At 42.1% G+C, this 18967-nt stretch overlaps 1 protein-coding gene across 1 annotated transcript in view; it reads right to left on the reverse strand.

Annotated features, from left to right (window-relative positions):
- galnt2 (UDP-N-acetyl-alpha-D-galactosamine:polypeptide N-acetylgalactosaminyltransferase 2) overlaps positions 1-16752 on the reverse strand; it is a 48440-nt gene extending 31688 nt beyond the window's left edge. The window contains exon 1 of the mRNA XM_068730134.1: positions 16473-16752. Coding sequence (XP_068586235.1) covers positions 16473-16568 — 96 coding nt within the window. The 5' untranslated portion in view covers positions 16569-16752. The remainder of the gene's footprint in view (positions 1-16472) is intronic.
- Positions 16753-18967: the final 2215 nt, after the last annotated feature.

Raw genomic sequence — 18967 nt, forward strand, 5'->3', positions numbered from 1 at the left:
TTAAAATACAGTTTTCTCTGACATCATTACTTTAGAGGAGGTGTAAATGGTTTCTGAGATTACTTACAATTTCATAATTCACAGTTTTATATTTTTATTTAAATAGAAATATAAATAAATCTTTGTCTGCACACATATTTATGTACATTTAAAAAGGGAAAACAGTGCATGGTAGTGACATCAATCATCCAGTATTAAACTGTCAAATCATTGGTTGTAACTTTACAAACAGCCTAAACGTCAGTACAAAGACATTTATATCATTATAAAACATAAAAAACTTAAGAATTGATGCTAACCGTATGGAGGACACAGAGAGAGGACAGTATGAGAGAATAAATCTGCGACAATATAAAAACAGTGTTGCTCTCCGTCTGCTTATCTCTACGACGTTTAATAAGCCGCGACAGACAACGAAAGTTATCAAAACATCACAGAAGTGTGTCACACACACACACACACACACACACACACACACACACACACACACACACACACACACACACACACACACACACACACACACACACACACACACACACACACACACACATCGCTGTATGCACGGCTGTAGGAAATGCCTGCTCTGCTTCAAACACGTGGAGGAGCTCATTAGGCTTACTTTAAAATAATGAAACCTCTACAAAAGACAGAGAGGGGAGAGAGAGGGAGGACAGAACAAAAAGAAGAGAGGAGGAAGGGCTGTTTGTAAAATCCACAAGACTTCAACCCCGAAAGCCCCGTCAACTTCACTTAGACTGCACTGAGCAAACTGTGACAAGTCTCACCAGGGTGTGTCTGTCTCTCTCTCAGAGAGAGAGAGAGAGAGAGAGAGAGAGAGAGAGAGAGAGAGAGAGAGACACTTGGGGGATGTGAGTCGGCTCAATGAGGCAATTGTGTGTGCTGGCCCCCTTCCCAAAACCCCATCTCTCACTCACACTCACACTCTCACACTCTCACACACACACACACACACACACACACACACACACACACACACACACACACACACCACTAATTATCTGTAGTTGCTGGGTGAAGTGGGTGACATCTGAATCAGCCCAAATGAAGATGTCTAATAAGAGACTTTCTCTTCGCCTGCAGTAAACTGATGAACGGGCAAAACTTAAACCACAACATCAACATTCAGGAAACATTAAAATATTCTGTTTAAGCAACAGGTGGAGAAGATGCATGTGCAAAGACTTTTTGCTAGAGAGACAAAGAAATCTGCATATTCCACTGCTCCAAGTCTAAACTGGTGAGACAAATGCACTGTTGGTGCTCAGGTAACGTCCACATTTCTCAGGAGGAAAGTCAAGTTTTAAGCATTTGAGCCGTCTGCTGCAGTGATTCTGCACAGCTGCAGCTTAACGACACAGGAAGTGTGTTGACTACTGGTTACGGTTACACACAGGGAAGCTCTAGTTTCACTAAAGCTGTGATGGTTAGTTGCAACAATTTTGATTACTGATTAAGTGTTTACGTCATTTTTCAGGCAAATATGCCAAACACTTGATCTTTGCAGCTTCCTGTAAGAATCTGCTGATTTTCATTGCCTTATTATGTGATAGTAGATTTTATGTTAGGGGGTTTGGGACTAAAAAATAAAGACACTTGGGCGGTGTGGCTCTGAACAAATCTGAGACACAGATCAAAATATTGAAATTGCTAATACAGGAGGAGTTACATTCTGAAAGCAGGTAGCAGGAAAGTAGCAATGAATGGCGACAAATGTTTATGAACTACTGCAAGGATCCATTAATCACTAATCAACAATTGCTTGATGCAGCTGTATCGTATAAATTAAGAGCAGCAACTACAGATTTTCATCATCCACTAAGCAATTATATTTTTAATCAATTAATTGTCTTGTGAAGTCTTCAAATTGCTTTTGTCTAAAATATATTTGATTGACAATTATAGAAATTAAAAAAGCAACAAATGGGAGAATCAGTTAAGATGCTTTAAGCTTAGCAAGACTGTGAGTAGAAGAAAATATGCCAAGCTTAAACCTATACAGTGTTTAATAATGATGGTTGACTGTGATCAATGCACCTCTACTGTACAGTCATTAGACACCATACTAACCACCGTACGGCCCATTGATATTTATGATATTTATCATCTGTTAATGGCAGCAACCGGTAAAAAGAAAATGAGCAAAGAGGCCAATATACCAAAGACTTGTTTGTTTGTTGTATTCCTTTAAAGTCTGCCTGTTGCCAGGATTACCAATCATCCGTTCAACTGTGTCTGCCTGTCAGTGACGGTCCAACAGACGCTATAAACTGAGCTCAGGTTCACGGTGTCATGGTGTCCGTTACATCTGTTGTTGCAGCACAGTAGTAGTGCCTTTGAGCACACACACACACACACACACACACACACACAAGTCTTTTCATGTTGAGAGAGACGGGTCAGAGACTGGATCTTCTGTGTTTCTGGACTGTGACAAAAAGTGCAGAAAAGAAAGCTGTAGAGTACACTTGATTCACAGTTGATGACAGGAGCAGTGAAGAGATCTGTGAGAAACAAGAGGGTGGATGAACAAGAAAGGCAGAGCGATGGGACACGCCACTAGACTCAACAAGTCATCTCTGTTATCATGTAAAACTATGTGGTCTTCATCCCTCTGCATGGATTTAAAGATGATCCTCCTTTATGTGCCGACTGAGTAGAACTCAAGAGAGTCACAACACGCGATACAGTCAAAAACTGACTTCATCGGTATAAAAACAATCTTTTCAAAATGTCAGATTTTCACTAGGCAATGATGATTATATTCAGCATTGTGAAAGCTTGCGTATTCCCCGCTGCTATTCAGCGGGAGTTAGAGAATTAATTTGAACAAATGACTTGGGATAATGGGAAAGTTCAGATATCATTTTCAGAGAAGAGGGGAAGGCACTGTTGGAGACACCGAAAGAGGAAATGCAAAACAAGACGAGGCAAGGGGGAGACGGAGAGAAAGATGGCGATGGTAAGAGATGAAGCTGGGAGGGACGATGGAGTGAAGTGCTGAATCGTGTGTGTGTGTGTGTGTGTGTGTGTGTGTGTGTGTGTGTGTCAGCAGAGAGGAAAAGTAGGCCAGGGTGGTGGGGTGCAGAGGGTGGGGATGTTAAAATCCCCAATTCAGTTGTACAAACTCTTTCATCAACCACTTGCTTCCTCCCTTTTCTTTCCCTACACCCCCTCTTCCTCCCTGCTTCCTTTGATGCCCCTCCCCCTCCTCACCGCTAACAGTAAATGACTGTCCCCTCCTCGGCCACAGCGGCGGTCTGTGATTACTACCACCAAAAATGCTCCTTCTCGCTTTTAGACAACCTGCATGTTGTGGATTGCTACACGAAAATGATTGTGACTTGTGAAAATTGCAGCTGGTGAATTTTTGCTTTAAAAAAGAAAATAGTTTTAGTAAGATTTGGATGAATTTACAGTAAGACCACCCCAAACGATGCTGAGGTCACTATTGTTGCAGTCCTGATAGCCACTGAAATCGCAACACAGCACGTTACCTCATACCATAGGAGTGCGTGTGTGTGTGTGTGTGTGTGTGTGTGTGTGTGTGTGTGTGTGTGTGTGTGTGTGTGTGTGTGTGTGTGTGCGCGCGTGCGTGCGTGTGGGAACAGGAAGGCGCTTTAGGTCTATAAATATTTTCTTTCCCCATATAAGGAGAAAGGTTTTCTGTAAGTCAGCAGAAGAAGGTGTGCGTTTTCGTGAATGGGTATCACATATGTATGTGAGCAGTATAGAGGTGGGTAATGTGTGTGTATGTCGCTCCGTGTGTGTGTGTGTTTAGGTTGAACCAAAGCCAAGATGTCTACAATATGTTGTTTTGCTATTTGGCTGGACTGACAAGAGACCGATTGAAAATAGGTGGTCCAATCAAAGAAGCAGAGTCAGAGATACCCTGACTTATTGTTCCGGCACAATGCTATGCGACGCACATGGTTACAACAATCATCAACTCTGGTTTGAGAGTTTGAAAGAAAGATTTCTTTTTTTTTTTTTTTTTTTTTTTCTTTTTTTTTTAAATAGTAAGAACTATAACATGAGTTCCCTTCTCACACAGGATCACGACACCATCGCAGCTTGAATACCTTTAAAATTCATTAATCAGGCTAAAGTTACACAAAGAGGACCTACATTTTTTTATGAGGATAATTACACACTCCGACTCTTGTTCTGTAACTTTGACAGCACAAAAGGGGAGAATTTTTTTTTTCCTGTAATGGGATACATGCCCTTTGAAACAAATTGCTACTCTCATCATGCAGCTCTCCCCGGGGAAAGAAGTCGTCTCATTTTGAGTTACGACCTATAGTTTCACTAACCAGACAGTGACACACTACAGACCTTAATCAAGCTATTTCTATGAGCTGCTCTGTTTAGAGGCGTGTGCTGTTTTAGGGTGTGCTGTTCACAGTTGGTTTCAGTTACTCAAACATTTGGCCACCGTCCATTTCAAAAAGCTGCTGGAAGAGTCCTGATGATTTCATCACATCTGTGACATGCAAACATTAAGCCAAACGTAATGTTTTCATGTGAAACATTAAGCAGCTGCTGATGCTGCGTCACATCCAGAGGTGTGAACATTACAGCACACTGAACGGCATGACAAATATGCCGAGAAAAGTCGGTCCAACGACACCCAAAAGTGTAAACCTGGAGAGCATAATGCATCTCCTGTTCATCCGTCAAGTTATCAAAGAGTGAAACTCAGCAATCTGATGATGTAATGTGAAAGCTTTGGGTCAATCTATGATCTGCATTTTTTCCTCAACTGTGCCAGTAAAGGGCCACAATGTCCGCAAGGGTTTGCATTCAGCCCAACATTTTTGACAAATGACGAAATGTACTTCTTGCAATGAATAAAGTATAATTTAGACCCAACCTTAATAGGCTGTTAGTGACAATTGTTACAAGCTGCGTGTTTAGTCAGCAGTGATATATGTAAAAAGAAATGCTTCATGTGTTTCACTGGACTTATCTACATAGGTCAGTCCAGCAGAGTTTGTACAAACTGTATTTTTCTTTTCTCTTCACATCTTGTGACATGTTCTCTTGATCATATCATTGAGAAATTTGAGCTGAAAACTGTCCAACAATACAGCTGAAATAACTCATGCCACAATGTATTACAACAAATCACAAATGTTCTCATAGGCTGATCATCATATTTAGTCCCTGACACATCCAACATCATGGTACTACTCTTTGTGCAATCTGAGCCACTGTCTACCACGAATCTTTGCATGTAAACTATTTGCATCTTTGCATGTAAACTATCAAAACCAATACACTGTTTTTGGGAATCAATACAATATCAGAAAAACATAATAAAAACTCTGCTCTCCGCCACAAATAAATCATCACCTGCAACTGGTCACATATATATTTTCCAATGTCCTTCGGGCCAAATGTTTGTGGTTTATTTGCCCCCGTGGACATTTGCTCATTTGAAAGATGAATCGATCGAGACCGACTGGAGCTGTGAGAGGATACGATGCTGTGACCACACGGGGAAGAAAAAAATGCGGCTCCCGTCTTGAAGTTCAGCCACAAATTGAGGTATTCAGTAAACAGATCATGTTGCAGTGTACAGACATTTACTTTCAGCACAATTTTCCTACTGCAGAGCAATAACTAAGTGTGATTTGATTTCTAGTGTGCTGCCGTTTATAGAAACTGTGTGAACAGTAGTAATAGAGAGAGAGAGCTCAGTAATCGGCCAACAACAGAAACAGCAGACGCAGCAGTCCGGCCGGAATACAAATTCTCTGCTACCACAATCTATCGCAATCCTGCCATTACAGTTTTGAAAGTGTTATTTCATTTAGCTGTGTTCATACATTTTAATGAGTCAGCTGACAGGAGCCACACACACACACACACACACACACACACACACACACACACACACACACACACACACACACACACACACACACACACCCTCCTCTGCTTGCCGTTTATGGCTGCAGGTCCTTGTTCTGTTGTAGCTACACACCATTGGGTCAATCATTGTCAGGCAGGGAGAGACGGTGAAATCTGACCTGTGAGAGCATCACACGCTCTCTGTTGTTAATGGACGGCAGCAGAGGGATAATGAAAAAGTCCCTAAGTATTCACAAACAGAGAGGGTAATACAAATACACAGTCTAAAAGTTGAACACAACCGTAGTGCTCCGACTCCTCGGCCTCAGCTAGCCGTATACCTGTATGTTAGCAGAAGATCTGGCCTCCGCTCCAACACCACAGCGTGATAAAATGCAGCAGAGAGGGCGTGAAACCATCACTTTCAAACCAATCTAAGCTGAGGTGTTTGATGGTTTTAGCTATTCTTAGTCTGTCTTGATGGGGCCTGACACAATCACATCTGCTCCACCCCCACCGAGCTGAAAGCACAGATAAATCAAACCCACCTTTTAAACGTGCACAGAAAAGGGCATGAGGCCGGCTGGCCCGAGAGCTCCAGATATTTTGTTACTTCCTTCATGTAGGTGGTTTCTAAAGCCGTGGGTTTGGGCCCAAAATGGGTCACACTCACAGGCCTGCTTCTCGTGGGTCTGTACATGACAGCAATTTTGTTTTTTTATAATTGGCTCCCAGGGTGACCAACTGAATTTCTGGCCTACTTAAACAGAACAAACAAACTCAGTAAAGGAAACGGTATGAAAAAGCGAGCATGCATGAGAACAGAGAAAAGCATATTTATGCAAGACAGAAACACAAAGAAGCAAATAACCAGAAGCAGGACCAGGGGAACCAGAACCAGGAGAGAAAGAAAATGAAGAAGGGAAAGAGAAGGTGGGAGAGACAAGAGGGAGGTGAGTGGATTACCATATGGCCGATGGGACAGAAACTGAAGAGTTTAACATCATAGCACACGGAAATATGCTCCGAGTCAGGGGAAGCTGGTTGAAGTTAGTCGTGCTAAAAGACTAAAGGCAGTACAACCACCAGGTAAAGATCCATATAAAGACACAGCATTGGTCTTGTTTGCTTTGGTTTAGCCAACCGTCAGCTCATATATTTATTATTTACGGGGAACCTAAACACCTTAGTGAGTTTTCTTAATAAATAATGCCACTACAACAAAGAAAAGAGCCTACAATCTCTTTCAATATTTGCCACTCGGCTACAAACTGTTTGCTGGCAGCGCTGGTATTCATGACTGGTATGGAAGCTTATTTGGAGTAACAAAGAATTTCCGAACATAAATCATTGTAAGTGAACTCATACAATTACAGCCGGCACAGACTGTAAAGTCCTGAGGCAGCAGAACTAGTCTGGCGTTACACAAAAACCTCTGCTGATAGGAAACGCAGACTGAGTTTATGTTCAAATAGAGGGTTTATGTTAAAACATATAAATGCATGAGTCTATTTTTACAGAACCACCATCTAAGGTTTCTGTCACCAGAGGAATATACCATCCAGTGGAAGTCTGTTTTTAGCTCCAGACTAGCTGTGCTGTCTGAAGAGTCTTATTTTATTTGAAATAATGTGATTTTCAGGCTTTTTCCTTCAGTAATTCAACCACTTGGACAGATGACTTCTGTTCATGCTGCCTTTTTGAGCCACCCAGGTCAGACACTTGACTTGACTTGAAGGGATGAGTGGAAAACTCATTTCTGTTTGACCAAATTGTGCAATGAGTTGGCATATAAACATGGGACAGTCTGAGACACAAACACAAAAGCACTGAATCTGCTGACGTGTCCCTGAGAGGACAGCCCGCAGGAAAAGCCAGCAAAATTGGGAGAACACGTGGTCAAAGACACACACACGCACACACACCATTGTGCCATGACTCTTCATACACTAGCATGCGAGGCTTTTACAGGTTGTAAATACAGGAGCTCGAGTATATACTGTATTGGTCACTTTAGTTTGCGACTATTTCGTCAGCTCACTATTCTTCCTCATTTTAACTAAAAGAAGCCGTTAGAGCCGAGTCAGCACCTCTACTTCCTGAAACCCATTTCTACATACTGTAAAAACGACACTTTACAAGATTTGTCTTTACTAGTATTGAACAATCACAAACTTGACTGTAGAATTTGGACCTTTACCATTTTTATGGGTGTTTGCGTGCAGCGGTGTGCCTGATAGTGTGTTAACAAGGCTGGAGTGGTCGTGAGCTGTAGCTGTACTTAAGTCTAATCAGTAAACCTTTGTCAACCTGTATTCTACATATCAGAGGAATTATCTTTAAAAATATTGACTGTTGTATTTTACCTTTTTGTTGCACCTATTTCCTGCAATTACTTTCCTTCCTACATTTCCCAGAGTTCCTTTAGGCAACCTCCAGAGAGCATGTCTGAGATTCTGACAGCAGCAATGATCGTGACGTTTGTGTAGCTCTTAATCCAGATATCAATGAACAGTCAGAGTGCAGTGAGTGCTGCGCATTGCCGAACCAAAATGAAAAACTAATGAAAGCATTATTATATGAGACTATTTAAAGCAGAGGAATCAATTTAAGAAACACCTTAAAGACAAAGTACTTCATTAATAGCTGTTTTAACAGTACTATGAGGGTTTTTGGTGAATTATTTAGTTAAGCTGAAAAAAATGTTTTGGTTTGTTATTGAATGGCCATGATGTGATGCAGGATGGGAAATTAACACCTCCCACCAGACCAGTGTTAAAAAAAATCTACCAACCCACCACTTTGGCAGATAGTCAACATTATTTGGACATTTTTTCTATTTGAAAAAAAATCAGTTACTGCTGAGTTTCAACACAGAAGGGCCTTTGCTGTGCTGCTGTTGATACACACAACACTTCTAATGGACCGGCCCTCGACCATCCCTACTCCATAAAATGCTTACTGATTGATTCATTGATTGACTAACTAATAAGAAAGAAGACGTCAATATTTCAGTATCGTCTTCTCAATGATGTAATAAAATCGCCCTCAAAACATTTAAAATAAATTACAGAACATTATTACTTCAATTGAACATGGATTTTACAATTCAACATAATTTTCCATGTAAGCAGTGCCATTACATACTAAAGTATAATTTATTAGAGATGAATATGATACTGCCAAAATAATACCAAAACAATCTGTTCAGAAAAGAAAAGCGGTAAACAAAGATCTGCAGCTCATTCGAGGTTGAGGCCGATGCACATTGTCAGCATCAGGATTCTGTGACCCAAATGTGACAGATACGCACACGTCTACTGTGAGCGTTTCAGGATGAGGATGAAGTGGGCGGCCTGTTTGCACGCACCTCAATCCGCTCTGCGTTATATTTGTTTTGTAAGTCGGCAGCAACAAACAGCTGAGTGCGGGGCAGATGGAAGATTCAGACAGGTTGAACTAAAATATTCTCTAAAAGAATCAACACATACGCCGATACAGATGGTTTGTCTTTAGATACAACTGCAGGTTGCACAACTTCTTAGTCTTCTGACATAATGCAAGTGCAGCGCTTTGTTCCTCAGCTGGTTGAATATCAAAATAATGTTAAAATTGTGAGTGCCGATGAAGTCGGCTTAAGTGCAGCTACATTAGAAGAGAAATAGCAAAAAGTTTGCATTTGAAGTGATACATTTTTCTGATAATCTATTCTTAAATATGATGCACATCCTTTTCATTATTCCAGTCACACAAAATACAGAGAGCAGTATTTCCATTGAAGCAGTACACAGTCCAGTAGCAGTGAGTGAAACTGAATTAAATAATTGTATGGGGGGGGGGTCGCTGCACTTCATTTAGTGATTTGAATGTCCTTGCCACAAAGAGGGCGAAACGCCATGGCCACCTGTGCTCCCTATCAGGCCCATTTGAATAGTTAAGCTTGATAACGGGAACACAGATTACTGCTGACCTGACCGCTTGCTTCACTGTGACTTTCTGAAGACGTCAATATAGCAAAGCAGATACAACAGTTTCCCTCTCAGTGACAAATTGAATAGAAGAAGGTAGCTCTGTTTTCTCTTGATGTCTGAATAAAAAACAGATCTTTGAAAAAGCCTCGGCGCTGGTCCCATGAACAATGAATATCCTCATCCCTTTCAACTTTTCCGTGAATGCTCGTCATCTGCCAGGGAAGAAAATCATTGTAAAAAGAAAATAATCCAGTCTAGAGCGCACTCACGGATGCAACATGCTGTTGTGTTTAACCCCAAGGAAACTCTGCAAGACAGAGACGGGTGGATACAAAAGAAAGACATTCGGAATAAATGAAGTAGATAAAGAGTTCTCATGCCACAGATCAGGATGTAGTGAAGCTGACAGTTTGATATCAACGGATATAAACTGCTCTTTTAAACGCCTACCTTTATGGTGCCATTAACTAACCTATTTGTCTTCTTTCGTGGTGTCTCAATCTATATCTCCTGATACCTGTCCGTCTGTTCACGGCAGTCAGTCACTGGGTTTCAGGACTGAGTGGTGGAAAATAAAAGACTTTTTAGTGTTTCCATCTGACTTGTATTAAACAAGAACACTGTAAAAGGCTCTTAAATATGCACTTAATGGCTACGTGAAGACTGAAACCAAAGCTACTTGAGTTCTCACCAGCTGATAATCCACATAAAAGTTATGGAAATAAAGGAGAGGCTCTTGTACTGCAGCTTAGAGCCATTTAGCCCTGATTTCATAAGTATGATCAGGAAAATGTATCTGACTGTTATGTTATTCTCCAAAGCTTGACAGAACTGTGTCTAGTTTCAGTTGGCTATGACTGGACAATCTTTGTTCAGGGGAGGGGTTTAGCCAACGGTTAATTCCCCAAATAAACTAGGAAATTCTGCAGGGTGCTTTCTTTCCTCCCTCGTGCAGTGTCATCTGTCGTCCCCATCCCCCCCGTCCCCCCTTCCACACACACACACACACACACACACACACACACACACACACACACACACACAGGTGGAGCCGTTCCAACAGAACAACACCGTCTCTCTCCCGGGACTCCCAGCTATGACGGTGTGTAACTCCAATGAGACTGTGATGATGTTTGTTGAGTTGACAACGAGCGTTTGTTTGACTATATGCTCAGAAAATAATTCCGTAATAAACAACGGTGACACATCCTGGTTTCTCTATTTACAGTCTGAATCTGTTAAGCATCTGTCAGAGGTGATCATTACTTATAATAAAAAATACACACACACACACACACACACACACACACACACACACACACACACACACACAGAGTCAATATTTCAAATAAAAACCTGTGTATGAAGGATTCATTACCCAGGGATCCACAGCTTAATTCAAGCCCTTTATCGATTTAGTGTTGGCTCTATAGTTAGTTTATAATAATGGATCGGCTGACTGAGATTACACTGTATTCTGGTATTATAAACATATTGAACTGCTGAAGTCTTGAGTGGTTTTAAAGCCACAGCTTGTTCAGCTCGATGATTGTACTGCAGTTACACAACAGCAGGAACTCTAACACATGTAATCAGTGTTATGCGAAAAGCAGTGTGCGTGCACATTAGCGTGCGTATACAATGAAGGATCGACTGTAACGATTACAGATGCACTGCTGCGTCTGTGAGAGAGCCGATGATGGTGTTGTGTCTTCCTCTAGCAGACAGAGCGGGCTCCTGTGTTGAGGGGCCAACATCCACCTCGCTCCATATAATTTTACACACTAAATAAACACACTAATAATGCACCATCATCACCTTCACCCTGACAAGAGAGTGTGAGGTGCAACTGATGCATTTTTCTAATACTTCCTGCTGTAAAAACAGCAAAACACTCACAGTCGGTGCGGCCACACAGCCAGCAAAGAGAGGCAAGATGTATTGATAAAGAAGCTGAAGGCCTAGAGCTGCAGATAACAAAAGGCTGCAACTTTCACCCACAGGCTCTGGGCCAGCCGACGTTTAAAAGCTCTCCGGATGCCCGTTGAGCTGATTTATGCGAGTGCCTCTCCGCAGGTTTGCTGCACCGAACTCCCTTCTGAGTCGTCTTCCACCAACTAGAAACTAATCCAAACCTCTGGCTGAATCACAACACTCTGAGAAATACTTCCACTGCGGTGCTCCCCCTTTGGGTGAGAGATGGGCTCCATATCACCAGTGGGACAGTGTGTGCATGACTGTGTTCACCACAGTCATGCACACACTGTGCATGTGATTTGTTCTTGCAGAGTCATTCTTCCCTGCTCCTCCTATTCTTTGTCAAATTGAATACAGTTTATATTGTATTTAAGAATAGCATTAGATAATGCTGATACATTGTTATGAGACAAAAAAACAGTTTACCACTTTGATAAATCCAATTACCGTTTGTCGGCAGATTTAATCAAACAGCTGATAACTTTCTTACTAAGTCTGTTGGTTTTTCCTGTGGCTCAGTGCCACCCTTCACTATCTGCCATTTAGCTTCCCTCTCACGCTCGCTGATTAGCAGGAAAGTGGACTCAACAGTGGGACGTTGGTCTCTCAAGAGCTGGCAGGAAAAGCCCTCTGAGGTCTGTCCAACTAGGAAGACTTTAATGGGGCATCCTGGTGAGCCAGCAGGCTCATGATTGCAACATTATCCTCCTGTGTACGACAATACAGACACTGACACATGTTTGTACCGAGTCTGGCTGCTGGGTGCCTCCCAACATTTCCTGTCATTCTGCATACCGTTTATTGTGTATGGAAGGGGGAAGAAAAGAGAAAACTTCAACTCCATAAAGTACACACTGCAGGAATACATACTGAGTATTATATATGACTGTAGAAAGATGGCAAAGGGCAGGTTTTATCAGAAAACATGGACCTTTGCTGCAAAAAAATATGTTTACATTTTCCATAAATTACAAATGTGAATTGTGACCAATGTGCCTCAGTTGCATGTTGTTGATAGATGGGTAAACCTGAAATAAAGGTCAGCTCAAGTCTCTGCTCCTATCCTCTCCGTTTACACAGCGAGTCAGCCCAGTAAACCTAACAAATGCTCACGAACACTCTGTACCGCTGTGTACACTAGCAAAAGAAAGACAAACTTCCCCAGTGACGCAGATCTATATTCATGATATGAATCAAAGATATGAGGAACATTGTGTGCAAAAGGTTTGCTCAAGTCCTCTGGAGAGTTAAATTGCCAAACCTACAAAAAAAGAAACTTGTAAGGAATTTGTCAGAAATGGCAACATTAAATTTTGCACAGGACGCTGTGATAGCTCACAGGCACTGAAACTGTGTTCAAACAGCGTCTTTAAATTGGCACATAGACTCTAACCAGGGGGACATTCTTCCAAAAACGATACTTTTGAACTGATATAGTAGAAATGCTGTTTGGTGGGCGCTTTGATCTGAAGAGCCACATTATCATGGGTGTGTATGACAGAGCTGAAGGAACTAGTTGAACTAATTCTCCTAGCAGAGCATTTGAATCAGCTGCCATGACAGTGTGAGTCCAGCTCAGGCTGGCAGGCACACGGCTGCTGGATTCACCACAGCGGTTGCAAGCAGCGATGACTAAACATGCAGCGATGACTAAACATGCAGCTTTGTGAGGCATAAAGTTAGATGCATAGGTTGCATGGAAATTTTTAAGTTGGAACAATCCAAACTCTGCTCACGGACATGCTTCTTGTTGTTTATGCTTCTCTGCACTGCTAAACAGTCTCCAGACATCAGCGAGTCACCATTATCTAATGTCTGACTAAGGAATGAACGTACAAGTTTGTGAATCACACGTTTAACGCAACTCTACACGAATTAGCCATAATTTGCAACCTTTCAACATTAAATTCACCTCTCTGTTGCAAAGAGAATGAAAAAGATGAAAAGGAACCAAAGAGAACCATGAAGGAACTCTCTATGTCATTATAATGGGTCGATGGCAAGAGCACTATAATGATCAGTACTAGTCAATTAAGTTAATAATTAAGAAACACTTCAGTTTCTGCTTCTCAAATATGTAGATTTGCTGTTTGTCATTCAGACACAACTAGCAATTTTACCTCATAATGTGATTTTTTTGTTTTTACTTTTTGGCATTTTATAGACTAAACAATTAAGAGCAAAAAATAACTGCAGATTAATTGACAATCAAAATAATCGTTAGATGCGTCTCTTAAAAGGGCTGCAAAGCAACTAACTACAAATTCCAAGTTTTTATTTTCTTATACATTCATAGGTCCTCGGTTCAGTAGATTTAATCCATCTGTCTATCTTTGTGTGAATCTTGAGTGCTTTTGAAAAATTCACGAACCGACAGCTACAACTTTTGTTTCATGACAGCAGTGAGAAATGATTAAAAGCCTCTACTCGTTCAAAGGGGATGAAGATGTGATGGAACTCAGCACTTGACCTGTGCAGCTCCTTTGTTTTAACAGATTAAACCTCTCTTTGTGTGAAGACACCACGTTAATGCTGCCTGCAATCCCACTCCAGTGAAAGTTGCTTATCGTGGAGTGTCCCTTTGACCCCCTGAACAACCACAAACATTCACGCATGCTCACACACAGCTACACACAGCTATCAGCCTAATGGAAGAGTAAAAGGGCTGCTCTGGTTGACTGGAGCAAAGCAAACACTGAGAGACAGATAGGACAAGACAAGAGACAGGTGGACTACACAGGCCGTTCTCTCTCTCTCGCACGCACGCACGCACGCACGCACGCACGCACGCACGCACACACACACGTCCTGGGCACACAACCACCCATGCAGAGCACTTCATACACACACACACAAGCAGCAGGATACACTGGCCTACATTAGCACAGACACACAGACACACACACACACACACTAAGTACAAGCTGGATGTTGCTCCAACAAAAAAGTGACTGTGCGCAGTCTCTCTACCATGTGTGGTACCATGTGTGGTCTCTCTACCATGTGTGTGTGTGTGTGTGTGTGTGTGTGTGTGTGTGTGTGTGCGCGCGCGCACACACACACACACACACACAGTACACATATGTACAATGGGAACATGTCTTACATTTCACACACAACATACTACTGCGTGTACAGGCCTGGTATTTCATGAATGGAATCCATGCCTTTACATGCACAAAGTCCATCTTAACAGCTACTTCTACTTCTGCTGCTACAGTTTAAAGAATGTTGTAGTATTACCATAAAGGCCAACTAATGTAAGAAGTTGTTGTAAACCAACTACATGAAACACACAGGAAACATAAGTAACCACGTATGTAAGAGTAAACCGATAAATGTTGTGTTTCAGCATAAAGCAATGACTAGTTTATAAACTGAACCTCCCTAAAACTAATGCAATCTAACACAACAGTCCTGCACCTTCATGAAAGTTATAATGTTACATTTTTGTTTTAGAGAGATGTTGATTCAACTTTATGGTCATTTTGAAGGATGTAGTTGGTGCTGTTGAACTGTATTGAGTTATAATTGTTACTATTAAGGCTGCAACTAACAACTATTTGCATCATCGATTTAATCTGCCAGGTCATCAATCTTGATTGATCGTTTGGTCTAAAATCAGAAAAGAGTATTCAGTTTAATAAAAGTCAAGAAAAGGAAAAGAAGCAAATTCTGAGTAGTTGGACTGTTTGCCATCTTTTCCTTGAGAAATGACTTAAATGATCAGCACATTTTCTCAATTGTTCTAGCTATAATATTTAGTCAACACTTATATAAATGTGGTAGACAAAATATTAGAAACTTAATGCTGTATCTCGAAAACAGCTAGGACAAAAAAAAAATACACAATTGAAACTTTGTGTAGCAACAAATCTGACATCTGAGTGTATGTGAAAAACACATTGTATCAAACAGCTGAGGCCATCAGCAAACTAGAAAATCTGGACATGGTTAAACTGAATCTCGGTTCTTCCCACAGACTTAAAGCCTTTTTTTTTTTTTTTTTCCTTCTTCTTTTTTTTTAAAAATCACATTCTGACAGCATGGCGTATACAGTGATTTAACTCTGCGTTAATCTTCACACTTCCTGATCTCTGCTCATTTCTGGGAGCAGCACAGTTTATGCTGACGTGCTCTACAGGCTAACCCCTCCCGCCCCCGGCCCTGTGAGCCAGGCCAGCAGCCTCGTATTAATAACAATCACTCTGCATGCTTTCACCTTTATTCTGCTGTCACATCAACCGGCGCCGCCGCGTTAAAAGCGGCTGACAGGCTGCCCGGCGTGGACGTCCTTCTCTCCTACTTTTCCACGGGCAGGCAATCACCGGCACAGCGGGAGGTCCGTGCACGCCGACCCGGCCAGCCCCGCTACCCTGCTGCCCTTGTCTACACTCATCTCCACCAAATCAATGCCTGCCCACTGATACTAGCAGGCCCTTTATCACATTCCTCACAGCATCGGTGCAGCTGCAGAAACAGAGCACCCCGAAAAAAGAGAGACACAACAGCAGTGCCGAAGCACAACCGCTCCATCTTCGCTTTGTCCGGGGAGAAAAAGATCCACACGGACGCCGAGACGGACCGTGTAGCCAGGAGAGAGAAAGAGAGAGAAAAACAGCGATCGAGGAACGTAAATCCTACCTTTCGGCTCAACGCTGTCCCCGAGTAGAAGTAGTAGGCTATCCCCAGCATCCACAGCACCGCAAAGCATAACAATATCCTCGATTTCCTCCGCATGGCTGCCTCGGTTTTTCTTTCCCCGTCCGCCTGCCCGTGTGTTTCGTGGCTCGTACTCTTGTCTCGTCGGACTGGAGCGGCTCGTCCCGGTCGGCTGTGTCCGTGCAGGGCGCTTCGCCGTGCGGCTTCGGCAAGCTTCGTCAGTCGGTCGGGGGGAGCGGAGGGAGCAGGAAGCACCCAGCCAACATCAGCGGGGTGAGAGGGCAAAGGCTATCCGACTCTAATCCAATCACACGCCGGCTCAGGAAGCCCTGGAGGAGGGCCTGGGCTGACAGCGAGGCGAGCCGTGCCGTGCGGTTCCGTGCTAAAGGGAGGGAGGGAGTGGAGTGGGGGGGCAGACCCTGTAGGAAGTGATTGTTGTAAAATCTCAGTTATGTGGCTGTGGGAGCTGAGAGAGAGAGAGAGAGAGAGAGAGAGAGAGAGAGAGAGAGAGAGAGAGAGAGAGAGAGAGAGAGAGAGAGAGAGAGAGAGAGAGAGAGAGAGCATCATTATAGTGTCACTGTCTGGTGCACGTGCTCTGAGGAGACGCTAGGGGCGCCAGAGACACTTTAACCCGAGTTAAGTAAGAAAAACAAAAGATTTTATCTTCTGGTTCTTTTTTTAATCTTCACTAGTTTTGTCCTGGTCCCTTTTTTCATCTCCACCCTTCCTCTGTTCTATTCTTCCATTCCCCCTCCCTACCCTAGTTCCCTCCTACTTTCCTTCCACCCTTCCCATCCTTCCTTCTATTGTTTCCTCCTCCCTTCTTTCTTTTCACACTTTGTACCTTTCTTCCTCTGTTCTACCTTTCCTTCATCCCTTTGTTTCTTCCTTCATTCCATCCTTCCTCTGTTCTATCCTTCCTTGGTCCCCTTGTTCCCTCCTTTCCTTTGTCTTCTCTGGTTCTGAACCTCGCCACCAAAGTTAGAGACAACCGGAAAGGATGGAAGAGTATCAGATTCATCTCCTCTTCTTTTTTCCTTCCTTCCTTCCTTCCTTCCTTCCTTCCCTCAATGCTTCCCTCCTTTATTTCTTCCTTCCTCCTTCCTTGTGTCTTTTGGAATAGACCACAGACAAAACAAGTGGTCACCCTGGGGTTCAGGATGTTGTGATGGGCAATGAAAATAATCAGCAGAATAATCAATAATGACATTAACCTTTAGTTGGAAGCCCAAAAACAAACAAACAATCACAACCATACACCATTAGCTTCTCAGCCCTGTTTATTTGGGTCTCAGCAGCTGCAGCACATCTGTACTCAAACCAGTCTGCATCACATGTTAGGTCCCGTTTGAATTTGCAATTTGATGAAACTTTAGCTGAAACTTAAATTTAGATTTGTGTATGTTTTTGACTCAGTTACATTAGCTTGTGTAGTGGAAATGTGTTTATATAAGGGTACAAGTGGCAGCAAGGACCTCGAATAAAACCACTGCAGTTAAAAAAATAACTATCATTAAATGTCTAGAAGCAGGTCACAGTGCACATTTCAGTATATATTTTGAATTGCGCCTTGTTGGTTCTTCTTGGTCTTATTGCAAATACCAGAGGAATCACAAAGTCTTGATTAATTATGATGTGGCATAAAACAGTTTATGAGAAGGTCTGTCCTAATCATGAAGAAAAGAACACTTTATAATGTTAATAATAATAATGCAGTTACAAAGAAGTAAATGAACAAGATATGGTTTGGGATTTTCTTTAAAGCGCGTGAAAATGTTTTTCTACAATATTAAATATTATACTTTGAGTACATTTAGCTGATAATACCTTTGTACTTTTACTGGATGTAAGATTTTTACTTGTAATTGAGCATGTATGTAGTGTGGTATTACTTCTTGTGCTTGAGTAAAATATTTGAATACTTATTCCACCATCATAAGAAGCCGATACAAAAAACTAAAAACTAATTTTACGGCCCATAAAGCAGCAGAAAGGGGCCTTCATAAAATGTCGTAACTTTCAGCTACAAAGAAAAAGAAGCATTTGTGAAATAGAATAAATATTGTGAGACATTTAGGAGCAAGTCATCCTGTCGTTGTCGAACCACTTGATACTTTTACGGTCTGTGGCACTCAGATCAGCTCCGTCTGTCCTTTGGCTAAAATAAAAGGTCTCGTTCATGTTCAGCGTAGTTCAATCTGCCTCTGACATTTTTCATTTGAATGGTGACAAAATGTCATTTTTGATCGAAGGAGCAAAATGGCCCACAGTTAAAAAAAAAAAAAACGCTCTCAATACATACTTTGTTCTGTGCCTCCAAAGAGTGTCCCAGTAGTATTACACACACACATTTATTCATTGCTGCTCCCGCTACGGTGGTCTGAAGAGAGACTCGGTGTGTTTATGTTACCTACAGTAGTGTTGCAGCACGGATAGATGGAAGTCAAACCAATGTGAGAGAGGTGGAGGAGTGAGAA

This window comes from Cebidichthys violaceus, unplaced genomic scaffold (genome assembly GCF_023349555.1).
Source record: "Cebidichthys violaceus isolate CVI_PGR_0920_01 unplaced genomic scaffold, fCebVio1.0.p SCAF_5, whole genome shotgun sequence".
NCBI classification, from domain to species: domain Eukaryota; kingdom Metazoa; phylum Chordata; class Actinopteri; order Perciformes; family Stichaeidae; genus Cebidichthys; species Cebidichthys violaceus.